This window comes from Lutra lutra, chromosome 1 (assembly GCF_902655055.1).
Source record: "Lutra lutra chromosome 1, mLutLut1.2, whole genome shotgun sequence".
Lineage (NCBI taxonomy): Eukaryota > Metazoa > Chordata > Mammalia > Carnivora > Mustelidae > Lutra > Lutra lutra.
The window spans coordinates 124,040,692-124,061,163 of record NC_062278.1 but is presented as its reverse complement, the minus strand read 5'-3'; the positions used below and the strand labels follow the sequence as shown (position 1 = coordinate 124,061,163).

The following is a 20,472-nucleotide window of genomic DNA, read 5'->3' as shown; positions in this document are numbered from 1 at the left end:
TGTGTAAAATAAAATACTTCATTATATAAAATACTTTAAGTGCCAAATATATGACAGAGATGATAAGAAAACAAACCACAGGGTCAGACGAGTGGGCTTCTCTCAACCAGTTTTCTTATCTGTGAACAAAATAGCAATTCCTACTTTTTAGAATAATTCAAGATTTAGAAAAGAAAGCAGAAACCAAGGATGGTTCTAAAATATTGCCAGACAGTGGAGTTATACGTCAATAATGACAACCATTTGGAGAGACTTTACTATGTGCTGTGAATTGTTTTAAATCCTTTCACGTATTAATTCAATTAATCCTCTCAACAACTCTAAGGAGTAAGCACTATTATCCCCCCCATTTTAATGAAGGGCATATTTTAGTTTGCATGAAGTCACACTGTAAAGTAGGAAGCTGGGGTTGAAATACAAAAATTCTGGCTCCAGAACCTGAGCATTTAATTACCACACTAAACAATCTTAATACTTATTTAAAAAGTAGAATTTAAACAAGCAGATAGAGTAAGGGAGACATATGCATGTACTTGGCTAAAACAATAAATAGATGAATTTGACTAAGAAAACATGGGAGTAGAGTTTGATTACATACTTACCCTGAAAAACAACCATCGGTTGCGACAACCATCTGTAAACTTTTGTTGGATGCTTCTCCTCTAATACAACACTTCCCTCATCTTTACCATGAAACTCGTGAACTTTAAACAGGAAAAAAAAAAAGACAATTATTTTTCAATTATTAATGCTATTACCCTTTGCCACAGCAGGAACTTGGGCCTTGATCCTTTGGGAATTTCGTCTTCCTGCCCGTGCCTGTTACTGCCTCCAAGAATCACTGTGAAGGAAATAAATAAAAGAAGGCTACCTAATGCAATCTGGTTGCAACTGATCCGAAATCTCTAATTTCTAACTCCGAATCTTTTCTCCCCTTCCTCCCCGTCCCCTGTCCCGGTCCTAACACCACCGGGAACTTCTCTGGAAAAGATCATAAGGCGATTGCCCAGGTAACGGCGTCGCCTCCAGTGAGGTCCAAGGTCGGAGACTCCGAGGCCGCGAGCTCCTTCGCTCCCGATTCTAGACCCACCCTCGGCGGTACCAGGCCTTGGGCAAGACACCGGGCCTTGTGCCCCGCTCTCGCCCCTCCCCGGGCCTCAGTTTCTACTACAGATCTCCACAGAAAGGGCGCAAATCCTCCCGCTACGAGCGGCTATGTGCCGGGACGCTTGGCCCCGAAACCCTGTGGCCTTGGCTTCCCGGCACCTCGAGATTCTCTCCTTCCCCAGTCGCCACCTCAGGCGGGTTACCTCATCCTCTCTTCGTGTTCTCTTCCAGGAGACCCTGCTCCCACCAAGCACCTCAGCTGCGCGGCCTTCCCGCGGCGGCGTGCGTCGCAACGCGGGAAAGGGCCTGGAGGCGGGACCAGGATCCTCGGAGCGAGGGGGCGGGGCCTCCAGTCAGCACGCGAGAGGAGTCCAGGGGGCTGCGCGCGTCAGGCGCGGGGCGGAGTCTGCCGACTGCCCCGGCCAGGGCAAGTGCAGCTGCTTCAGGATGAGGTGGCAGACGGGAGGGAGCGCAGGTGGCCAAGGCAAAGTCGCAGCCAGAGAAAAATGATGAATGGGGCAGCTGGACTCTCGCACATGGACCGTCGCGAGCGGGTTCTCAAGTTAGGCGAGAGTTTTGAGAAGCAGCCGCGCTGCGCCTTCCACACCGTACGCTGTGAGTGAGGACGGTCCCCGGGAGTAAGAGGGAATTCTGGATATGGGGGTGTGGAGGCACAAACCTCTCAGAGTTGTGTTCCCACAGACCCCCTTAGTCTGCTGGAGAATGGGGTGTCCAGCGCTATCCGTTGCTCTGCCTGGAGTCCCAGGGGTTTCGTGGAAGGAGCCGGAGTTGAGCAGGTGTGGGTAAACCCTGGGCAGAGAGATTCGAGTGAGACCAAGAAGCAGAAAGGGAAACTTTGTAGAGGAGACCTACAGGGGTGACTGTGGAGATAGACGTGACTGGTAGATGATGCAGCGATGGACAGGGAAATAGTAAGGTGACAGATGGAAGGGTGCAAAGTACCGAACTATTATTATGCGGAGGAAAGGAATGCCTTGAGGCTGGTAGGGAAATATTCCCTCTTTTCTTCACTTTTTCTGTCTCTGGCTGTTGAGAGTTCTTGTTTCGTGTGTTCCTGGGTAGATATTCTGAACCGTTCCAGTAATCTGTATCTCTTTTGACCCCTAATTTCGTTCAGACAATGATCAAATACTGATTATCAAAATACCGGAGGATGTGTTATTCATTTTTTTAGAAAGTTATTTACTGCCCTTTGATTTCTCCTTTTGATTTCCTTTTGATTGTCCTCTGGAACTAGTTTTGATAAATTACCCTCTGTTATCTTGAGTTAGAAAAAGGAACTTTTATTTTAATGTTGGATGGTATAGATTCCAGGAAGGAAAAATATAGCATACTATGATTTGGTATGTAAAACATTTCATTCTTTGCATAGTAGCCCTCAGAATTATAGAGCAGAAAGGAAACCTTAAGATCTTTGAATCATAACCTCTTATTTTTATGTGGCAAAATTGTAAAGTAGGTATTTTTTCACTTCCTTTTCCCTGCCTTGTTCTTCCTGAGTGTCTCATCATTCTACCTTTGTCAGTGCTTAGACTATTAGAGATCTTCATGGTTTTTACTCTGAACTGCTCTGTGCTTAAATCAAAATACCCAATTTAAAACTCAACAGACTCTAAAAGTTTATAGTTAAGTTATTGACAATCTAGTTATAGTAACTCAAGGTAAAAGTATAAAGACCAATAGGTTTAACTCTCCAAGGATATATTTGCATTTTATAAAAGGGTTTTGTTAAGCAAAATTAACATCCAGTTGGTAGAATAAACTGGGTAGATAATTGTTAACATGTGATCTTCAACAGATCTTCAATCTTCTCTTCGTTTTTTTCCCCCACAACCCTGAGATCAAGACTCAACTGCCTGCCTAACTGAGCCTCCCAGGCACCCCATCCTTTGTTTTTTCTGCTTTGCCATATTTGTCATCTAACATTAACCACAGTGAGACAGTTGGTGCTGGCTATGCAGTTTCTCTCCTTCAGTCCCATTTTCCAAAAGTATGATATAGCTTTTACCTGATTTCTCCATGCCTTTGTTGCAAATAGTATCTCCTCTCTCCTCTTCTTTCTCAGATTTGCAGTAGCCCTTTTAATAATTTTTCAAATCATAAAGTTTAAGATTATGAAAGTTTATTCATTTGTTTGATTGTTATATTTTCATATAACTTGGGTATATATTCTCTTTTAAGGACATGAATCCTATATGAAAAGAATATAAAATAGCCTTTGAAAACCTCCTTGCAAGTGCTTCAACATGCTGGAATTGTGCCTTTAGAGCTCAAGAATCAGTTGATCTATCTACAAGAATGAAAAAAAAACAACAACAAAAATAGACAAAAGAATCATAGGAATAACAATCACAATAAACCCATATGTTGAATACACTTAGTGCTGTGGAAGACATAAGAAAGGTTTTAGCCTCAGTTTTATTCTTGTTGAAGCAGGCAGAATCTTTCTAGATTTATTTGAATAAAAACAATCATTATCCTCGAGGATAGGTTCATTTACCATATGATCCTCACTCTTAAAGACTCAGAGTAAGGGATGGAAACTATAGAACAGGAAATCTTACTTTCGTTCAGGTGGACCTAATTTATAACAAACACTAGGTTGAGTCAGTATAATCTGGGAGAAAATAATATTCTATGTTTATATACAGGGGTAATTATGCCTGTCTAATGTGCTGAGGCTTTGTACAAAACTGGACATGAATTCTGGCCTCCACCACCTATGTATGTAATGTAACTTTTGGAACATGCTCTAAACCCTCAGCCTCAGTTTTCTTGTACAAAAATGGTAACAATAATATCTACATTTCAGAGATTTTTTAAGGATTAAATAAAATCGCATAAACAACCTAGCACAGTAGTTGGTGCATGGTAGAGAATAAAGTAGTCACTATTATTCTTGAAGGGTTATATCTATGTGTGTATGAGGAATGCCGATGAATATAATTAACTTAGACTTACAAAAGCATTTACCAGGGTTTAGCAATAATACCTATCAAAAATACAGTCTAGGGGCGCCTGGGTGGCTCAGTGGGTTAAGCCGCTGCCTTCGGCTCAGGTCATGATCCCAGGTTCTGGGTTCGAGCCCCACATCGGGCTTTCTGCTCAGCAGGGAGCCTGCTTCCTCCTCTCTCTCTGCCTGCCTCTCTGCTTGCTTGTGATTTCTCTCTGTCAAATAAATAAATAAAATCTTTAAAAAAAAAATACAGTCTGGCATGTGGTAGGGAAGTCTGTAAATGATAAGCTAAATGTTTAGCAACAGATACTACACTGGGTGGAAGAGTTTGAATAACAGCACACACTAGAATAACTTTTGAATTTGGGCTCATGCTAATTTTACAATTTATATCTAGATAAGGAACTAGATTGAAATTCCCAAGTATGTAAATGACACTATTTGCTGACACGAAATGATGAACTCATGGGCAGCGACTACAGGAAGATCGTCTGAGGCTTCAAGTGGAGTACTCCCCAAAAAGTGATTAAGTTTTGGTGTGAGCAAACATTAGAAAGTACACTAATGAAAATGGGATTAAAATTATATTTACAATGAATGTTCTCTGATCAATGTTTGTATGTTGGAAAGGGTATGGGTTTTGGAGTTAGTTGAATTAGTTCTTATCCCAGGAAGTAAATTTATGATCGTAATTGTGATTCTTTTATGGAGATATAGACATTATGTGACACTACAGCTGAAATAGTCAGAAAAGTGATCAGCATTGACTGAAAAAGCATTAAGTTCAAAGTAAGAAATGTTTTTCTACTCTATGCATAATATAAGTAATTGCACTATAAAGAAGAAAATAATAGGGGCACCTGGGTGGCTCAGTTGGTGATGCGTCAGGCTCTTGATTTTGGCTCAGGTCATGATCTCAGAATCAGGAAATCAAGCCCATCATGAAATCAAGAGATTTTCTCTCTCCCTCTACTCCTCCTCCACCCCTTTCCCTATTCCTCCTCCTGCACCCTCTCACTCTCTCTCTCTAAAATAGATAAATAAATCTTATAAAAAAAGAAGAAATAACATAGATGAAGGAAATCTACAGAGAATAAATAGATAGTAAAATTAGTGCTGAGTTTTCCAAACTAAGGAGAACTGAAAGAAAGAAACTGTGTAGTCTGGAATTATAGCAGCTTTGAAAATACATTTGGCATTTGGAAGCATATGAAAAACATGAGATTACTCAACAAATTCTATAATTCTAGGTCTATACTTTGTTCACTTGAAACTCAAAAGTTGTATACTTAAAAAAACTTGTTTGAAAGTAAATAAAAGACAATCTTAATATAGAAAGTAATAAAAAGTAAAACTTACTCAAACAGCAAATAATTAGAAATATAAATAGGTTCAGAATAGTTTTGATTTATTGTTTGTAAGTTCATCCTTATCATTAAGTAAAGCAACAGCTATTTTGAATACATTTCTGTCTCTTGTAGTTGTCCCATAGACATTTAGACTTCAGGGACTTGTGAATCTCTTGAAATAACACAGTACTTGATATGTATGTTCACACATGCATATTTTTTCCTGTGGAGAAGATCTATAGCTGATCTATAATTTTCATCAGATTCCCAAAGGGACTTATGACTATTCCTCACCTCCTAACAACCCCCCCAATACATGCAAAAGTTAAGAACTGAATATCAGTCAAAAAAGCTATATTTTATGAGTGGATGGAGTATGTGGCTTGAGTTCCTGACTTGATTTTTTACTGGCTTCATTACTTTAGAGGAGTTCCCTATTGGTAAAATGTGGGTGAGAATCTTCAAAGAGTTGTTGTGAAGATCAAAAGTGAAGATATATTGGGGCGCCTGGGTGGCTCAGTTGTTAAGTGTCTGCCTCCAGCTCAGGTCATGATCCCAGGATCCTGGGATCAGCGTGGAGCCCCACATCAGGCTCCCGGCTCTGCAGGAGGGTCCCACTTCTCCCTCTTCCACTCCCCTTGCTTGTGTTCCCTCCCTTCCCTCTTTCTCTCTCTCTGTCAAATAAGTAAATAAGATCTTAAAAAAAGTGATGATATAAAGAAAAAGAATCAGCATTTGAACACTATAACAGAGGTTATAGATTAACAGCCTATTGGCTGAATTTGACAGTAGAGATTCTTTGTTTCACCCACACAGTTGTTGTTTTAACATAAATTTGTTGTAAATGTGTAAATATCAAGATATTTTATACAGAAATCTGATGACCAGCTTCTCTTTCAAAAATTAGAGATAACCTGGCCACACCAAACCTGTATTCCTCTTGGCAGCCGCTGGTTGTCTTCTGGAGATTGGGTTTATTCACTGCGGTTCCCCAGTGGTCTGCTTCACTGCCTTGGGTTACCTTTCTGGCCTCTTCTCTAAAGCATTTTTTAGTTGTAGTTAAATGCAGTCATATCTCCCAGTATAGTCCTTTGTGTCACTGTCAGAAAAATATGGGCGATCAGAGAACCATGGTTTTGCTCTAAGATGTCATTTTTGTTTTGCCTATATATCATAGAGAATTCTTTTTTGTCAAATATTAAGTTTGGGTGCCCTCTATGAGAACAGAAATGTACTAGTGAAAAGTACAAAAGGAATATGGCAGTATCTACCCAAAAGAAATGAGAGTCTTGAAGTACAGATGAATCTGATCCTCAGGAAACAATTAGAAAACAAGCCTTTTGCACATAATTTAGCTGAAATAAGTTTATACTTAAAATAAGCTTGGAGGTAGTTCAGAGAAGGATAAATATATCAACCAGAGTCAATTATAAAGAGCTCATATGTTCCCATTATATTAAAGACATTATGCTAGGAGCCATAATTCAGGAGGAATTAAAAGTATGAGGCATTATACTTTAAAATAATTACAGTCCAAAAGGACATGTACAGGAAGAGGCAAATAATGCCACGTCATTTATGTTAGGTTTTGATGAGTGGTATGGTAAATGCTAAGAAGTGGACCCCCCCCCCCAAAAAAGAATATTTTGGAGAGTAAGGAAAGGGCTCCACCCAGCGACTACTTTAGGGAGGAGGAGACTTTGAAATAAGACTCACATTCTTTTTTTTTTTTTAACATCCTATTTTTATTTTATTTTTTTCAGTGTTCCAAGATTCATTGTTTATGTATCACTTCCAGTGCTCCATGCAGTACATGCCCTCCTTAATACCTACCACAAGATTCACATTCTAAGACCAAAAACAAAAGCAGATGGGCAAGCTATATGTACTTTAATAGTTTAGCTTTTTGTTGATTGAAAACTAGTTTGCCCTCAGCAATAATAGAAGGAGATGGCTCTGAAAGATTTTATGGAAAAAGACATAGTGATTAGATGTGAGTGATGAAGAAGATAGAGGAACATTTACAGGAATACATACACTGGTGAGCAGAACCTTGAAGGATAGATAGTTAAAATTAGAAGGTTGTGGACACTTTAAGACAAACAAAGGCTGTTTCTGGGTACCCCTATAGGCCATGATGATAAATTACTTATATCAAAAATATTTTAAGTGGTATTTACTTCATTTATTCTGTATACATCCTTACAAAATGAAGTTTTCACTTTAAGGTTTCAAATGATATTTACTAGCTCAAATTGCACTTACCTTCTTTCTCCATAAACATTGATATCAATAATCAGGGGCACATGGGTGGCTCAGTTGGTTAAGTGTCTGCCTTCGGGTCAGGTCATGATCCCGGGGTCCTTGGATGGAGCCCCATGTGTGGCTCCCCACTCAGTGGGAATTCTCCTTCTCTCTCTCCCTGCACCTGCCCCCCCTCCTGTGTGTGCACTCATGTGCATGCTCTCTCTCCCTCTCTCTCTAGTAAGTAAATAAAATCTTAAAAAAAAATAAGGCTTATAAGAAAGGTTGTTGATTAACCTCTTATCTTTTTAGTCTACTAAATTTATGGTTCCTTATTCTAGCTTTAGCAAATATGAATTATATGATCTTGGGCAAGGGACTTAATTTCTCCCACCGTCCTCTGCCTTCTCTGTAAGAGGGATATTCACTACTTTAAGAATTTTTGTGAATCTTTGAGATAAAAGTAATTAGGGAAATTTTTAAAATAATATATAAGTAATTGTATAAGTAATAGCTGTTATTAATATTTACTTTTGTATCTTTGTTTATTCTCTTGGATTTTCCTGCCTTCTGCTTTCTACTTTCTTTTTATTCCTGTGATACTAAAGTCTCAGTTCTAATTTGTTTTCTTAAATATTATTGTCTTTTAGTCAGTTGATATTAACACTTATTTCTCTAGAACTTCTTTTAAGCATCCAAAACTTAACACCTAAATTATTTTTTAACTTTCTCATTACCTTACTGCTACTAACTACCCAATTTATTTTCAGTCTTTATCCTCAGTGGTACTACTTAAGGATACACTGTAAATCAAATTCTTTCACATTTTCCATGTTGCTTATTTTATTTTTTTATCTGTTTCTTAAAATCTAGAAATAAGCATCAAGGTTTTAAGAGATATTGCATGTATTCAGTTTTTAATAAGGCAGCATAAAGAATAAATCATATTATAAAGAACATTTAGTGTGAATTGTTTATATTCATATGTGCTTAGGGAAGTTAAGAATGGATTTCATTTCTTAGAGTCGTTATAAGAATTAAATATGAAGTGTTAAACAAGATGCCTGGCAGGAAGTAAGTGTTCCATAAATATTAGCGATTATAATTACCATTGGGAAGCAGGGCCAGCTTTTGTTTATTGAAAGAAGATAATTATTTGTGGAGCATAACAAATAGCATGGAGGACAAGGGGAGATGGAGAGGAGAAGGGGGTTGAGGGAAATTGGAAGGGGAGATGAACCATGAGAGACTATGGACTCTGAAAAACAATCTGAGGGTTTTGAAGGGGCGGTGGGTGGGAAGTTGGGGGATCCAGGTGGTGGGTATTGTAGAGGGCACGGATTGCATGGAGCGCTGGGTGTGGTGCAAAAATAATGAATACTGTTACGCTGAAAAAATAAAAAATTTAAAAAAAAAAGAAAAGAAAGAAGGTAATTTGGTGAACACTGGAATATTCTCTTTTCCCAAGATCTACCTATTATAGTTCCCTAAATTCTAATAAATGTTCAGTAGTTTGGATTTAGACTTTTTGTCTTTGGCTTCCCTGTTAATATAAAGATCTGTCTCTTGAGGTAGGGGTAATTGGGGTAGGCCTTTTAGGGATTGATAATGTTCTGCTTGTGATCTTGTTGCTGATTACATATGTGTCACTTTGTGAAAATTCGTCAAGCTTATGACTCATGTTCTAGCTTGCATGTATCTTTTAATAAAGAGTTAACCTGGAAAAAATATATGTTACCCGAGGAGTTCTATATCAGAATTATCAGTCATTTATACGAATTCATGTGAATTATTTTTAAGTTGCTCCCATATCTTAGAGGTTTATAAACTTGTTCAGTATATGAAATATCTAAGCACCTTAAATTCCTTCTGAATAATATATTTTAATAACATTTGAATTATGATTTAATTCAAAATGAAAACCCATTTTAAGTTCTTCTGAAGATTTGGTTAAATTTACATATCCTTTAATGGTAGATTCATGAAAAACTCAAACTGTTAGTTCAATGATTGCTTTTCCATGTATTCATTAATTATGTATTCTGCTGGGACCGAAGACAAGTGATAACAGACACCCAAGATGGCTTAAGAAAAATTACAGGAGGAAAAGCCTGAAAATTGAAAACATTCTACGGTACTAGTTTTTAACCAAATTGTGAAAACACTGACGTTATGTATTTTTTAGCAGTGGAACATCTTAGTTTAGTTTATCTTGACCTAAACAGGATTCAGAGGGAGCATGGTTTGAGGAATACTATTTTAGAGTTTAGCTGTTTCTTTTTTTCTCAGAATTATACATATGGAAATAAAGTAGATTAGATTTTATATGTAATATGAAGACTCTTCTAAAACCATTTTAATTACTGGCTGTTGCAAAGTGAAACATGTTCGTATTTTTAATATCCAGGTACCCAGCTATTGTTCCATTTTGTAAAAATCCATATCTGTCTCTATTTTTAGATGACTTCAAACCTGCTTCTATTGATACTTCCTGTGAAGGTGAGCTTGAAGTCGGCAAAGGTGAACAGGTGACAATAACTCTGCCCAATATAGAAGTGAGTATTTGTATATATTCAGACTGAAAGTATCTTTTTGCAGGATTTTTACTAAATTCAAATGAAAATAATTGCACAGTTTATGTAGTGGTAGTTGAAGTAATTAACAAATACACCAAAGCAAAAAAAAAAAAAAAAAAAAGAAAAACTTTTTTTTAAGCCATTTTAGGTAAAGCAATCTGAAATATTTTTTAAAAATACTTTGGTCTATTTAATAAGTTAAACACTTAGAGGTCTAAACATATACTTATTAAACTAGTATTATGAACCAGATTTTGTACTATAAACTAGGAATAATAGCATATTCCCAGCCTTCTAGTCCTAATCTGTTATAGCAGGACACACAGATGTCTAATGGTATATATTAGAGCATGTACAAAATTCTGTGCTAGTACATCTGTTGATTCAAATACTCTGCCTGGTAGAATCTTAAAAGGCTTCACAAGGCAGATGCTATTTGAGCTGAGCCTTGAAGGACAAGTAGAATTTCATCAGGCAGAAAGGGAGTAGACTATTCTAGGCAGAAGGAACAGTATGTAAATGGCTCTAATAGAGAAAGAACAAGAAGTTTGTGGAATAAATGAATTAATGTAGTAAATAAATAACAGAATTATGAAAAATGATTGATAGAAGTAGTCTCTGGAAAGATGAATTGGGATCAGACGGTGAAAAATGTATCATCTTCTAATGTAGAATTTAGACTTTATTCCATAGGTATTAGGGTACCATTAGAGATTTCTGAGGAGAGTAGTAACATGATTAGATTTTTGCTTTTAGAGTGATTTTAGCAATAGTTTGGGGAATATGTTAGAAAAAAAGACACTAGGTCAGGGAGGCTTTAGCCAAAGTTTTGTCCATTTGAAAAATTTCCAGATGTTTCCAAATACTATTTACATAAATAGACAAATTAAGTGTTGCTCTAGTTTTCTCAGTTTTTGAGTTAGAAATGTCTTTGCATTCAACTTGTTTCTTTTTTTTCTTTTATACTGACTTGAGCTATTCTCAGAGAACACGAAGACTGTAACTTTATATTTTAACCTACAGAAAAAGCACTGGACTGATATTTTTTCTCTGTTTTGTTGAATTTTTTAACAGAAATTATTTTGTGCTAATTCATCGACATTCTTGTTTGCATTTATGAGATGATTTGTTGTGATTGGAGATAGAGCGAGCAAGCTCTCTATCCTCTAGTCTTCTAGTCTTCTTATTTTTTATCAGCCAACACTATTTATTGAGACCCCACTGTTATGTCAGACTGTATCAGTTGCTGCCTCTGAAAGAATTCCTAAGGTTAATTAAATTTGTGGAAAGACTTCTCATTTGCTCCCTTACAAACTAAAGGAAATGAACAACCAATTCAGTGTGAGATATGTGGATGAATAAACTTTTGCCTTATTCTGTTATGAAAAGCTGGCATCTCTAAATAGTTTGGAAATTTTGTACCCATAAGTCAAAGACCATTTTGCTTTATGATGTTTATTAAAGAAAAACCTAAACTATCCCCTTAATTCTAAAAGTTATTGAAAAACCTTAAGTTGATAACTGGTACCACTAGCCTGATCTCAGGTCATAGGATTATTGATCAGTGATGATTGGTTTGTGTGGAAAAAAAAAAAAAACTTTAACTGGTTTCTTCTTTGCCATGTAGATTTTTTCCCCTCAAATTAACAATCCTTCCATCCCCATTCCTTGCACTGCTTTGCTCTTACAAGCAGATGGGGGTTCTTACATTTATTAATGAAACTTTCTCATTCATACATATCCTTCTTTAAGCAAGAGTTACCATCCACCATGTTTTTGGTTATGATCTCAATCGAGATATCTCTTTAAAGAATGACAAGTATAGAGGGAAGTTTTCAAACCTTCACACTGTAAATTTCTAAAAGAGCAAAGAAATAATTTGGGAAGAAATAATACCCCTCACCAGTCCACCAGAGATATATTCAAAAAGAATATGTCTCAATATTTGTGTGCATGTATGTATGCCTGAGAAAGAAACGGAGGGCAGATGGGCCATATTTGCACATACCTTCTGTGTGGCAACTCCTGTGCTAAGTAGCTATTGGGAACAGCAGAAAACTAGACATGGTCAGTGTCCTGAAAAATATTACCATTTAATGAGGAAGACAGGAAATAACTTATTAAAATATTGAAATGTAAGGACTGTCACAGAGGCAGAATATTACAGAAGTGCAGAAGAAAACTCAGCAGAGGAAGAAGAGATGCCAGGGTGTCCTGTCTTGAAGAAGAGTGGAAGTTACCCAGGTAAAGGAAAGAGGGAAGACACTTTAGGCAGAGAAAAGAAAAAGACATGGGTTAAGACAAGGCAACAAAAAAGTCTGTTATGTTTGAAGAACTATGTATAAGCCACTCTGGCTAGATCAGAAGGAGTCCACTAGGAACATAGTGGGAGATGGAAAGGCATTTAGGAATCAAATAAAAAAGTGTTTAATGTGTAATGCAAAAGAATTTTAAGTTCATTCTATAGCCCTTTTAGACAGCTGAAATAAAAGAGAATAGTTAAAATTACCACCTGTAGAAAGCAAATATTTTTTTCTGCTGGCCATACAGTCCTAGAACAATTGTGAATAAGTAGAAATTACATTCTCAAAAACATTTTGTGGTTTTCATCCCTTAAGAATTTCTTTAAACTAGTAGGAGGTTTAACATTTCTTCAGAGTTCTTAAGTTTATGGAAATGTAATGAATGTTGGTTGGGGCATTTAGATTCTCTATTTTCTCTATGAACTTGCTTTCATCATCTGGGTAAAAATGACTAGAAGCTAGAAGTCATCGTATAAAATGGAACTTTCATTATACTATACTTTCAAGAGTACCTTCGGTTTCTGGCCATTCCTTCATAGGGTAGATTTTCTTATTTTCATTCCTCTGGATTTCCTTTGTTAATGCCAAGTAGAAGAACCTAATAAAAATGAAGACTATAAAGCTAATTAATATTGGGCATTTACAAATCTCTCTTCCTTACAAATAATTCTCTATATTTGGCTATTATAAAATTTCAAAATGTTAAATTTTCAGGGGAAAAGACCTAACTATAATGATTTGTCATTGGTGCTGTCCAAGTTTGGCATTCTTTAGTGTTGTCTCTATCTTGAGGAGTACTTTTGTGGGACTCATTGAAATAGTCCACTTCAAACTTCCAAACTACACTTCCTATTATGCAGGAAATGCATCTCTAATGGCTACTTTTGACTTTAGCCCCTTTAGCTTGTGACTTTAGTCCACAAGTTGACTTGTGGAAATTCTATATGTCAGATGTGCTACTATGCCACTCTAAGCCACCCTCTTTGGCAATGTCCCTTCCAGAATGAACTGTTTGATTCTGTCCACGGAGTATTTAGCTCAAATGAGAAGTTAGCCCGCCACATTCTTGGGACCTCAGCTTCTTTTAGGACTGGTTCTATTTTAACATCCTATTGTAATTATATTTTTAATGAATTGTATCTTTTACCGTATATATTTTTTAATCCTGTTTTTGTGATTTTAATCTTAGTACCTTGTCTAATAGTAATATTGCACCCTTTCTTTTGATTTGTATGTCATGGAATCTCAGTGTCTGTTTTTTTAAATTCAGCTGACATTTTGTTTTAAATATATCTTTTGTTAACAGAATATTGTTTCTTTTTTTATGAATTTATTTTTGAGAAAGAGAGAAAGAGCACGTGAGTAGAGGTAGGGGTAGAAGGGGAAGGAGCGAGAGAATCCCAAGAAGACTCCACACTAAGCATGGAGCATGAAGCAGGGTTCAATCTCACAATCCTGAGATCATGACCTGAGGTCATGACTTTAGTCAAAACCAAGAGTCAGGTGCTCAACAGACTGAACCACCCAGTTGTCCTATTCTGTTTCATTTTTAAACCGAGTTTGACACTTCCTGTTTTTATTAAAAGAATTCCATCCTCATTTAGTGCAAAGCTGATGTGCCTGATTTTTACAACTATCATCTTTGGTATGTTTATTAGTTATTTTAGTTTTTCCCTCATTTTTAAAATTAGTTTCATTAAGCATCTCTTCTTTCTTTTTCCCTCCTCCTATTTGGGAGTACAATTGTACTTTTCCCTTCCATTACTGATTAATTTCCTTTCCGGGTATTCATAGTCAGGCATGATCAGATTTCCCTGTCAGCAGATGGGGGACAAAACTGAAAGGACAGTAGGGAGGAGAATAGGAACCGAGGTGAGATGATGATTGCATTATGAAGTTGGGTAATAGTAATAAATATGGAGATGATTGGATGTATTCAGTAATTTTTTTGTTTGTTGGTTCGTTCATTTTTGAGGAGTGAATGAGTTTAATGTTGTACATATAGAACACTTGGAACAGTGTCTAGTACTTTGCAGATGTTCACATGTATTTATACAAGGCAGTCTTTTGAAAAGGTTAATTCTGAGGACACCTGGGGGGTTCATTTGGTTGAGCATCAGACTTTTGATTTTGGCTTAGGTCATGATCTCAGGGTCCTGAGATCCAGTCCCATGCTGGGCTCCATGCTGGACATGAAGCCTGCTTAGCATTCTCTTTCTTCTTCTCTCTTTGCCCCTTCCCCTGCTTGTGTGTACTCTTGCATGCTATAAATGAATGAATGAATGGTCATTCTTCTGCAAATGCTTCTTATGACTTACAGAAAAAAAAAAAAAAATCTCAAACCCTCCCCAGAGCCAGCAAGACCCTGCAGGATCTAACACTCATCCATCTGCCCAAGCTCATCTCCCTTTCCCACAGCCCTTTGCTCTCCCTTCATCTTTCTGGCCTCACATCTTTTGCACTTGCTGTTTCCTTTTCCTGAAGCCCCCTACCCCCAGTTCTGTGGTGGCTGAGTCCTTATCTTTCAGGCTACCTCTGATTTAAATTTCATTTGCTGACAATAGTTAATTTAGAGGCAAAGACAGCTCATATGCTTGGGAGTTTCTTGGTAATTTAATACTTTAATACTCTTTTCTTGGGGTATAGAATAAGGGAATAGGCAGTAATTAAAGTTTAAGATAGGAATGGTCCTCAATAAAAAAGCTTTGCTTTTTAAAAACTTGTTCAAAGTATGGAAGACAGGTATAGAGACTATGAAAACTTTATTTAACTTGTTACTTAAGATCAAAATGTTCAGATTGTTCATATTCAATATCCATTTAGTATTTGTGAAGGGCTTGGTACTTCAGGTGCTAGGAGCAAGAAAAGAAATCATAATCCAGTCCTTTAATGTTCAGGAACTCAACGTGCAATAATGTATTATAATTTTAAGATCTATCCTAAGTAGGAATACAAATATCGTAAAGAAGAACATTGCACAAATCTCTTATTAACTATGATTTGAGTCCTTGAATTGCTCTTTAGGGGTATCCTACTCATTTCTTCCACTATTCTTTGTATTTGCTGTAAACTGATAGTTATATCTAAAGGTTTAATGAGAGATTGTGTGTGTGTGTGTGTGTGTTTAGGCAAGAATACTTTATAGGTGATACTGTTTACTTTTATATTGCATCATGAAGTGTATCCAGTTGTCCCAGTCTTAATGATGCTAAAATTAATAGTGAGGTTTAGCCTAACAGGTAATCTGCGTAGGTAAGCGCCATTTTAAGAAAATACCACATTTGAAAAACTAAGCTTATACAGGAAGAAGAGAATGGATAGGAAATATGATTCAGGGCTTCTGTTCCTTTATCTGTAAAAAGTATTGGTTGCATTAAAATTGAATCCCAATTGCCTGTTGTAGACCAATGAAACAAATCTTTAATGACTTAGGACAAGTACTTCCTCTATTCCCTTTCCTCAGTGATAGCAGGTTTGAGACCTCAGCTTTGCTTCATCTCGGTCTTTTTTACTATGAATCCTTGTTGTCCAACTAATGGACTTAGAAAGCTAGATGACTTGAGGTATAACATAGATTGAGAAATACAGAAGATTTAAAAGGCTCTCCCAACTGAATTTCTGTGATAAATTTCAAGTAATGATAATTAACTTTTTAAACAGGGTTCAACTCCACCAGTAACTGTTTTCAAAGGTTCAAAGAAACCTTACTTAAAAGAATGCATTTTAATTATTAACCATGACACTGGAGAATGTCGACTAGAAAAACTCAGCAGTAACATCACTGTAAAAAAAACAAGGTATGTGATTAATGAAATAAATTGCTTTATCAACAAATAAATTGCTAAGGAAATGTCAATGAAAGAAATTATTGGACCAAGTTACATTATTATGCAAGGATTATTTCTGCATGGTACAGAAATGTTTTAATCTTTTTCCAAGTTTAAATTTGGTAGAGATCCTTAGCCAAAGACTTTTACCCCTTCTTCTATGACATATAAAAGCTTTTTTGTTTCTGAATGTTTTCTGCATGTGGAGGTCTACATTTATTTTATTATAAGTGTTTTCATAGAATTGGACTGAAAAGAGCCATTATACACTTTGCAAAATAATTTCATCTTCACTAGTAAAAATTTATTAAGCACCTAGAACATGTAAGGCACTAGGAAAAGAACAATTTCTTATACAAATACTAACCTCAAAATGTCTGCATTTTAACTGGATTAACAGATAATGCTATTTAAAAAGTCAGTAAGAAGATAGCCATCTCAAATTCTTGTTTGTAAACATGTGGTGCATTATCATGCAATATAAGGGACCTACACTAAAAGCCATAAAAATAGCATAGACAAAAATTGTTCTAGGACTTAAGGGAATGGAGAAGTCATCATTTATTAGAGCATTTAGGGAGTCCTTACTGATGTCTTGAGAGGTTAAGAATTCGAAGGGATACATGCACCCTGATGTTTATAGCAGCATTATCAACAAATAGCCAAAATATGAAAACAGCCCAAATGTCCACCAATTGATGAATAGATAAAGAAGATGTGGTATATGTATATACACAATGGAATATTACCCAACCATAAAAAAGAATGAAATCTTGCCATTTGCAGCGACCTGGATGGAGCTGGAGAGTGTTATGCTAAGTGAAATAGTCAGTCAGAGAGAGACAAATAACATATGATTTCATTCATATGTAGAATTTAAGAAACAAAACAATCATAGGTGAAAAAAAGAGAGAGGGACAACCAAGAAACATACCCTTAGCCATAGAGAACAAACTGATGGTTAACACACAGGAGGTGGGTGGAAGGAAGGATTAAATGGGTGGTGGGAATTAAGGAGGGCACTTGTGATGAGCACTGAATGTTGTATATAAGTGGTGAATCACTAAATTCTACACCTGTAACTAATATTATACTGTATGTTAACTAACTAGAATTTAAATAAAAACTTTATTTAAAAAACCACCCCAATATACTTTATGATAAGAATTAATATGGGTGCTTATTAAATATGAGTTCCCAAATCCAACTTCAGATCAAAGAAGGACCCTAGGAAGCTCTATTTTTATTATCCCCTCCCCGCCCCAGTAATTTTTATTAGTAGGAAAGGTTAGAAAATATTTAATTGATCAGAGAGAACATGAAGTTTTAGGCAAAGCTTAAAGGCAGAAATATATCTTATTTGGAGCCAGTGAGTAAGACCTGTTTGAATAGAGCAGACATTTGTTTCTGTGCGCTGGTATAAGGAGATTGACTTGCTTAAATTTTTTTGAAACATTAATCCACCAAACAAGTTGGGTAGAATGAAACAATGTGGTAAACAGAAAAATACATAAACCATGATTTTTGAAAGTAGGAATGAAGAGAATAGCGAGGTTCTAAATACTCTGTGAAGGTAGAACTGATAGGATTTGATGACTGGAAATGGAAGATACAGAAGTCAAGCATAACTGTATTATATACTTTTCTCTTAAAAATATTCAAAAGAAAGTGTATGAATCTCCTTTAGTAACATGTCTTAAAGTTGGGAATGAAAAATGTGAAAGTGAATTGATTTTAACAGAAATGATAATTTTAGAATTTAGGGGATATGTTGTATTTGTTATATACTTATGTATATATTCTGTTTATCTTTGTAATTTGTGTATATCTTATTTTTTCAATTTTGAGTAGTTATCTTGTTTTTTATTTACAATTGCATCCCCCACTGGATCTGTGTGTATGTCATGCATACAGCAGGGCCCAATAAATAGTTGTTAAATAATGAACTAAACTAAGGTTTTAATTTTTGAATGTCATTTTAAGGATCTTTAGGGAAAAGAATATGTGGTTAATTCTAGTAACTTTGTAAGTTGCGGTTGTTAAATTTCTATCATCCTTGTATTGAGCTTTGATATTCTTAATTCCAGAGTTGAAGGAAGTAGTAAAATTCAGTATCGTATAGAACAACAGCAGCAACAAATGCGAAATTCAGCTAGGACTCCCAATCTTGTGAAACATTCTCCATCTGAAGACAAAATGTCCCCAGCATCTCCCATGGATGATATTGAAAGAGGTAAAATCTAAATGTGTATAATGCCCCTTGTAAGAAATTATTAAGATTTCAGTCATGGAAACACAAGAGACAAAGAAGGTCATTAGATAATGATAAAGGGATCATTTCGGTTGAAAATGTATATGCATCCATGCATCCAATATTGGAGCACCCTAATAATATTACACATTTATAGATCTGGGAAGAAATAGAGCTAGCAATGCAAAAATAGTAGGGGACTTCAATACCCTCACTTTCAACAATAGATACATCATCAACATATCATTCAACAATAGATATATCATCAAGACATCAAGAAAATCAATAAGAAAATATTGGATTTGAACTAGACTTTAGACCAGATAGACCTAACATATTTGTATAAAACATGCTATCCAATAGCAGCAGAATACACATTCCTCTCAAATATATGCTGAACATTCTCCATGATACAACATATGTTAGGTCACAAAGCAAGTCTTAATGAGTTTAAGGAGACTGAAATCATATTAAGTATCTTTTCCAACCACAGTGGTTTGAAATTAATATCAACAATGGGAAGAAAATGGGGGAAATTCACAAATTTGTGGAAATTAAACAACATGCACCTGAACAACCAATGGGTCAAAGAAGAAATCAGAAGGGAAATTTTAAAGGAAAAGCAAATTGGGGGAAATCGGAGGGGGAGACAAACCATAAGAGACTGTGGACTTTAAGAAACAAACTGAGGGTTTTGGAGGGGAGGGGTGTGGGTGGATGGGTGAGCCTGGTTGTGGGTATTATGGAGGGCACGTATTGCACAGACCACTGGGTGTGGTGCATAAACAATGAATCTTAGAACACTGAAAAAATTAAATTTTTTAAAATCTTGAAATATATGAAATGGAAGGGCAATATACCAGAACTTATAGGATACAGCAAAAGCTGTTCAAGAAAGAAATTTATAGGAATAAATGCCTACATTAAGAAAAAATTAAGATCTCAAATAACCTAACTTTATAACCTCAAGGGACTAGAAAAAGAGCAAGCTAAACCAAAATCCAGTATAAGGAAGGAAATAACAAAAATTATTCAGAATTGAAATAAGAGAAATAGACTACAAAAACAATAGAAAAGATGAATGAAGCTGATTTGGTTTTTTAAAAAGATTAACCAACTTTTAACTAATGAAGAAAAAAAGAAATGAAAGAGACATTATAACTGATACTACAGAAATACATTCACAAGAGACTGAAAGATTATATGCCAACAAGTTGTATAACCTAGAAGAAATGGATAAATTCCTAGAAAGAGACAACCTACCAAGACTGAATCATGAAGAAAGAGAAAATCTGAACAAACCAATAATAAGTAAGGAGATTAAATCAGTAATCAAAAATCTCCTAGCAAAGAAAAGCCCACGTCCATATAGATGGCTTTACTGGTGAAATCTACCAAATGTTTAAAGAAGAATTAATGCCAGATCTTCTCAAGCTATTCCAGCAAAATGAAGAGGAGGAAACGCTTTCAAATTAATTTTACAAAGCCAGTATTACTCTGATACCAAAAGCCAGAGGACACTAAAAAAATTATAGACCAATATCCCAGATGAACGCAGGTGGAAAAGTCCTCAACAAAATACTAGCAAACCAGGTTCAATAGCATGTTAAATGGATCATACACCATCATCAAATGGGATTTATGCTAGGGATGCAAGGATATTTCAACATATGCAAGTCAATAGATGTGATATATCATGTTAACAGAATGATTTTCTCTGAAAATCATATCTCAGTAGATGCAAAAAAGCACTTGACAAAATTCAACACTTTCACCTTAAAAACTCTCAATGAATTAGATATAGAATAAATATAGATCTACATAATAAAGGCCATATA

At 35.9% G+C, this 20,472-nt stretch overlaps 2 protein-coding genes across 5 annotated transcripts in view; one reads left to right on the top strand and one right to left on the bottom strand.

The window, feature by feature from the left end:
• Nucleotides 1–1,425, bottom strand: part of IQCB1 (IQ motif containing B1) — a 62,543-nt gene extending 61,118 nt beyond the window's left edge. Inside the window, exons 1-2 of one of the 2 annotated variants that reach the window (XM_047735476.1) lie at nucleotides 1,311–1,425; nucleotides 603–704 (exon numbers count right to left, since the gene is read on the bottom strand). The gene's annotated coding sequence lies outside the window, so the exon portion shown is untranslated. Of the gene's footprint in view, nucleotides 1–602; nucleotides 705–758; nucleotides 837–1,310 lie in introns of those variants that run through there. The other variant, XM_047735485.1, reaches the window with a different exon arrangement.
• Nucleotides 1,426–1,529: 104 nt separating this feature from the next.
• The window catches only part of EAF2 (ELL associated factor 2), a 43,173-nt gene continuing 24,230 nt past the window's right edge, over nucleotides 1,530–20,472 (top strand). For all 3 annotated transcript variants that reach the window (XM_047735507.1, XM_047735518.1, XM_047735499.1), the window contains exons 1-4: nucleotides 1,530–1,722; nucleotides 10,138–10,232; nucleotides 16,217–16,353; nucleotides 18,471–18,616. In XM_047735507.1, the coding sequence (XP_047591463.1) occupies nucleotides 1,614–1,722; nucleotides 10,138–10,232; nucleotides 16,217–16,353; nucleotides 18,471–18,616 (487 nt within the window). In that variant the 5' untranslated portion in view covers nucleotides 1,530–1,613. The remainder of the gene's footprint in view (nucleotides 1,723–10,137; nucleotides 10,233–16,216; nucleotides 16,354–18,470; nucleotides 18,617–20,472) is intronic.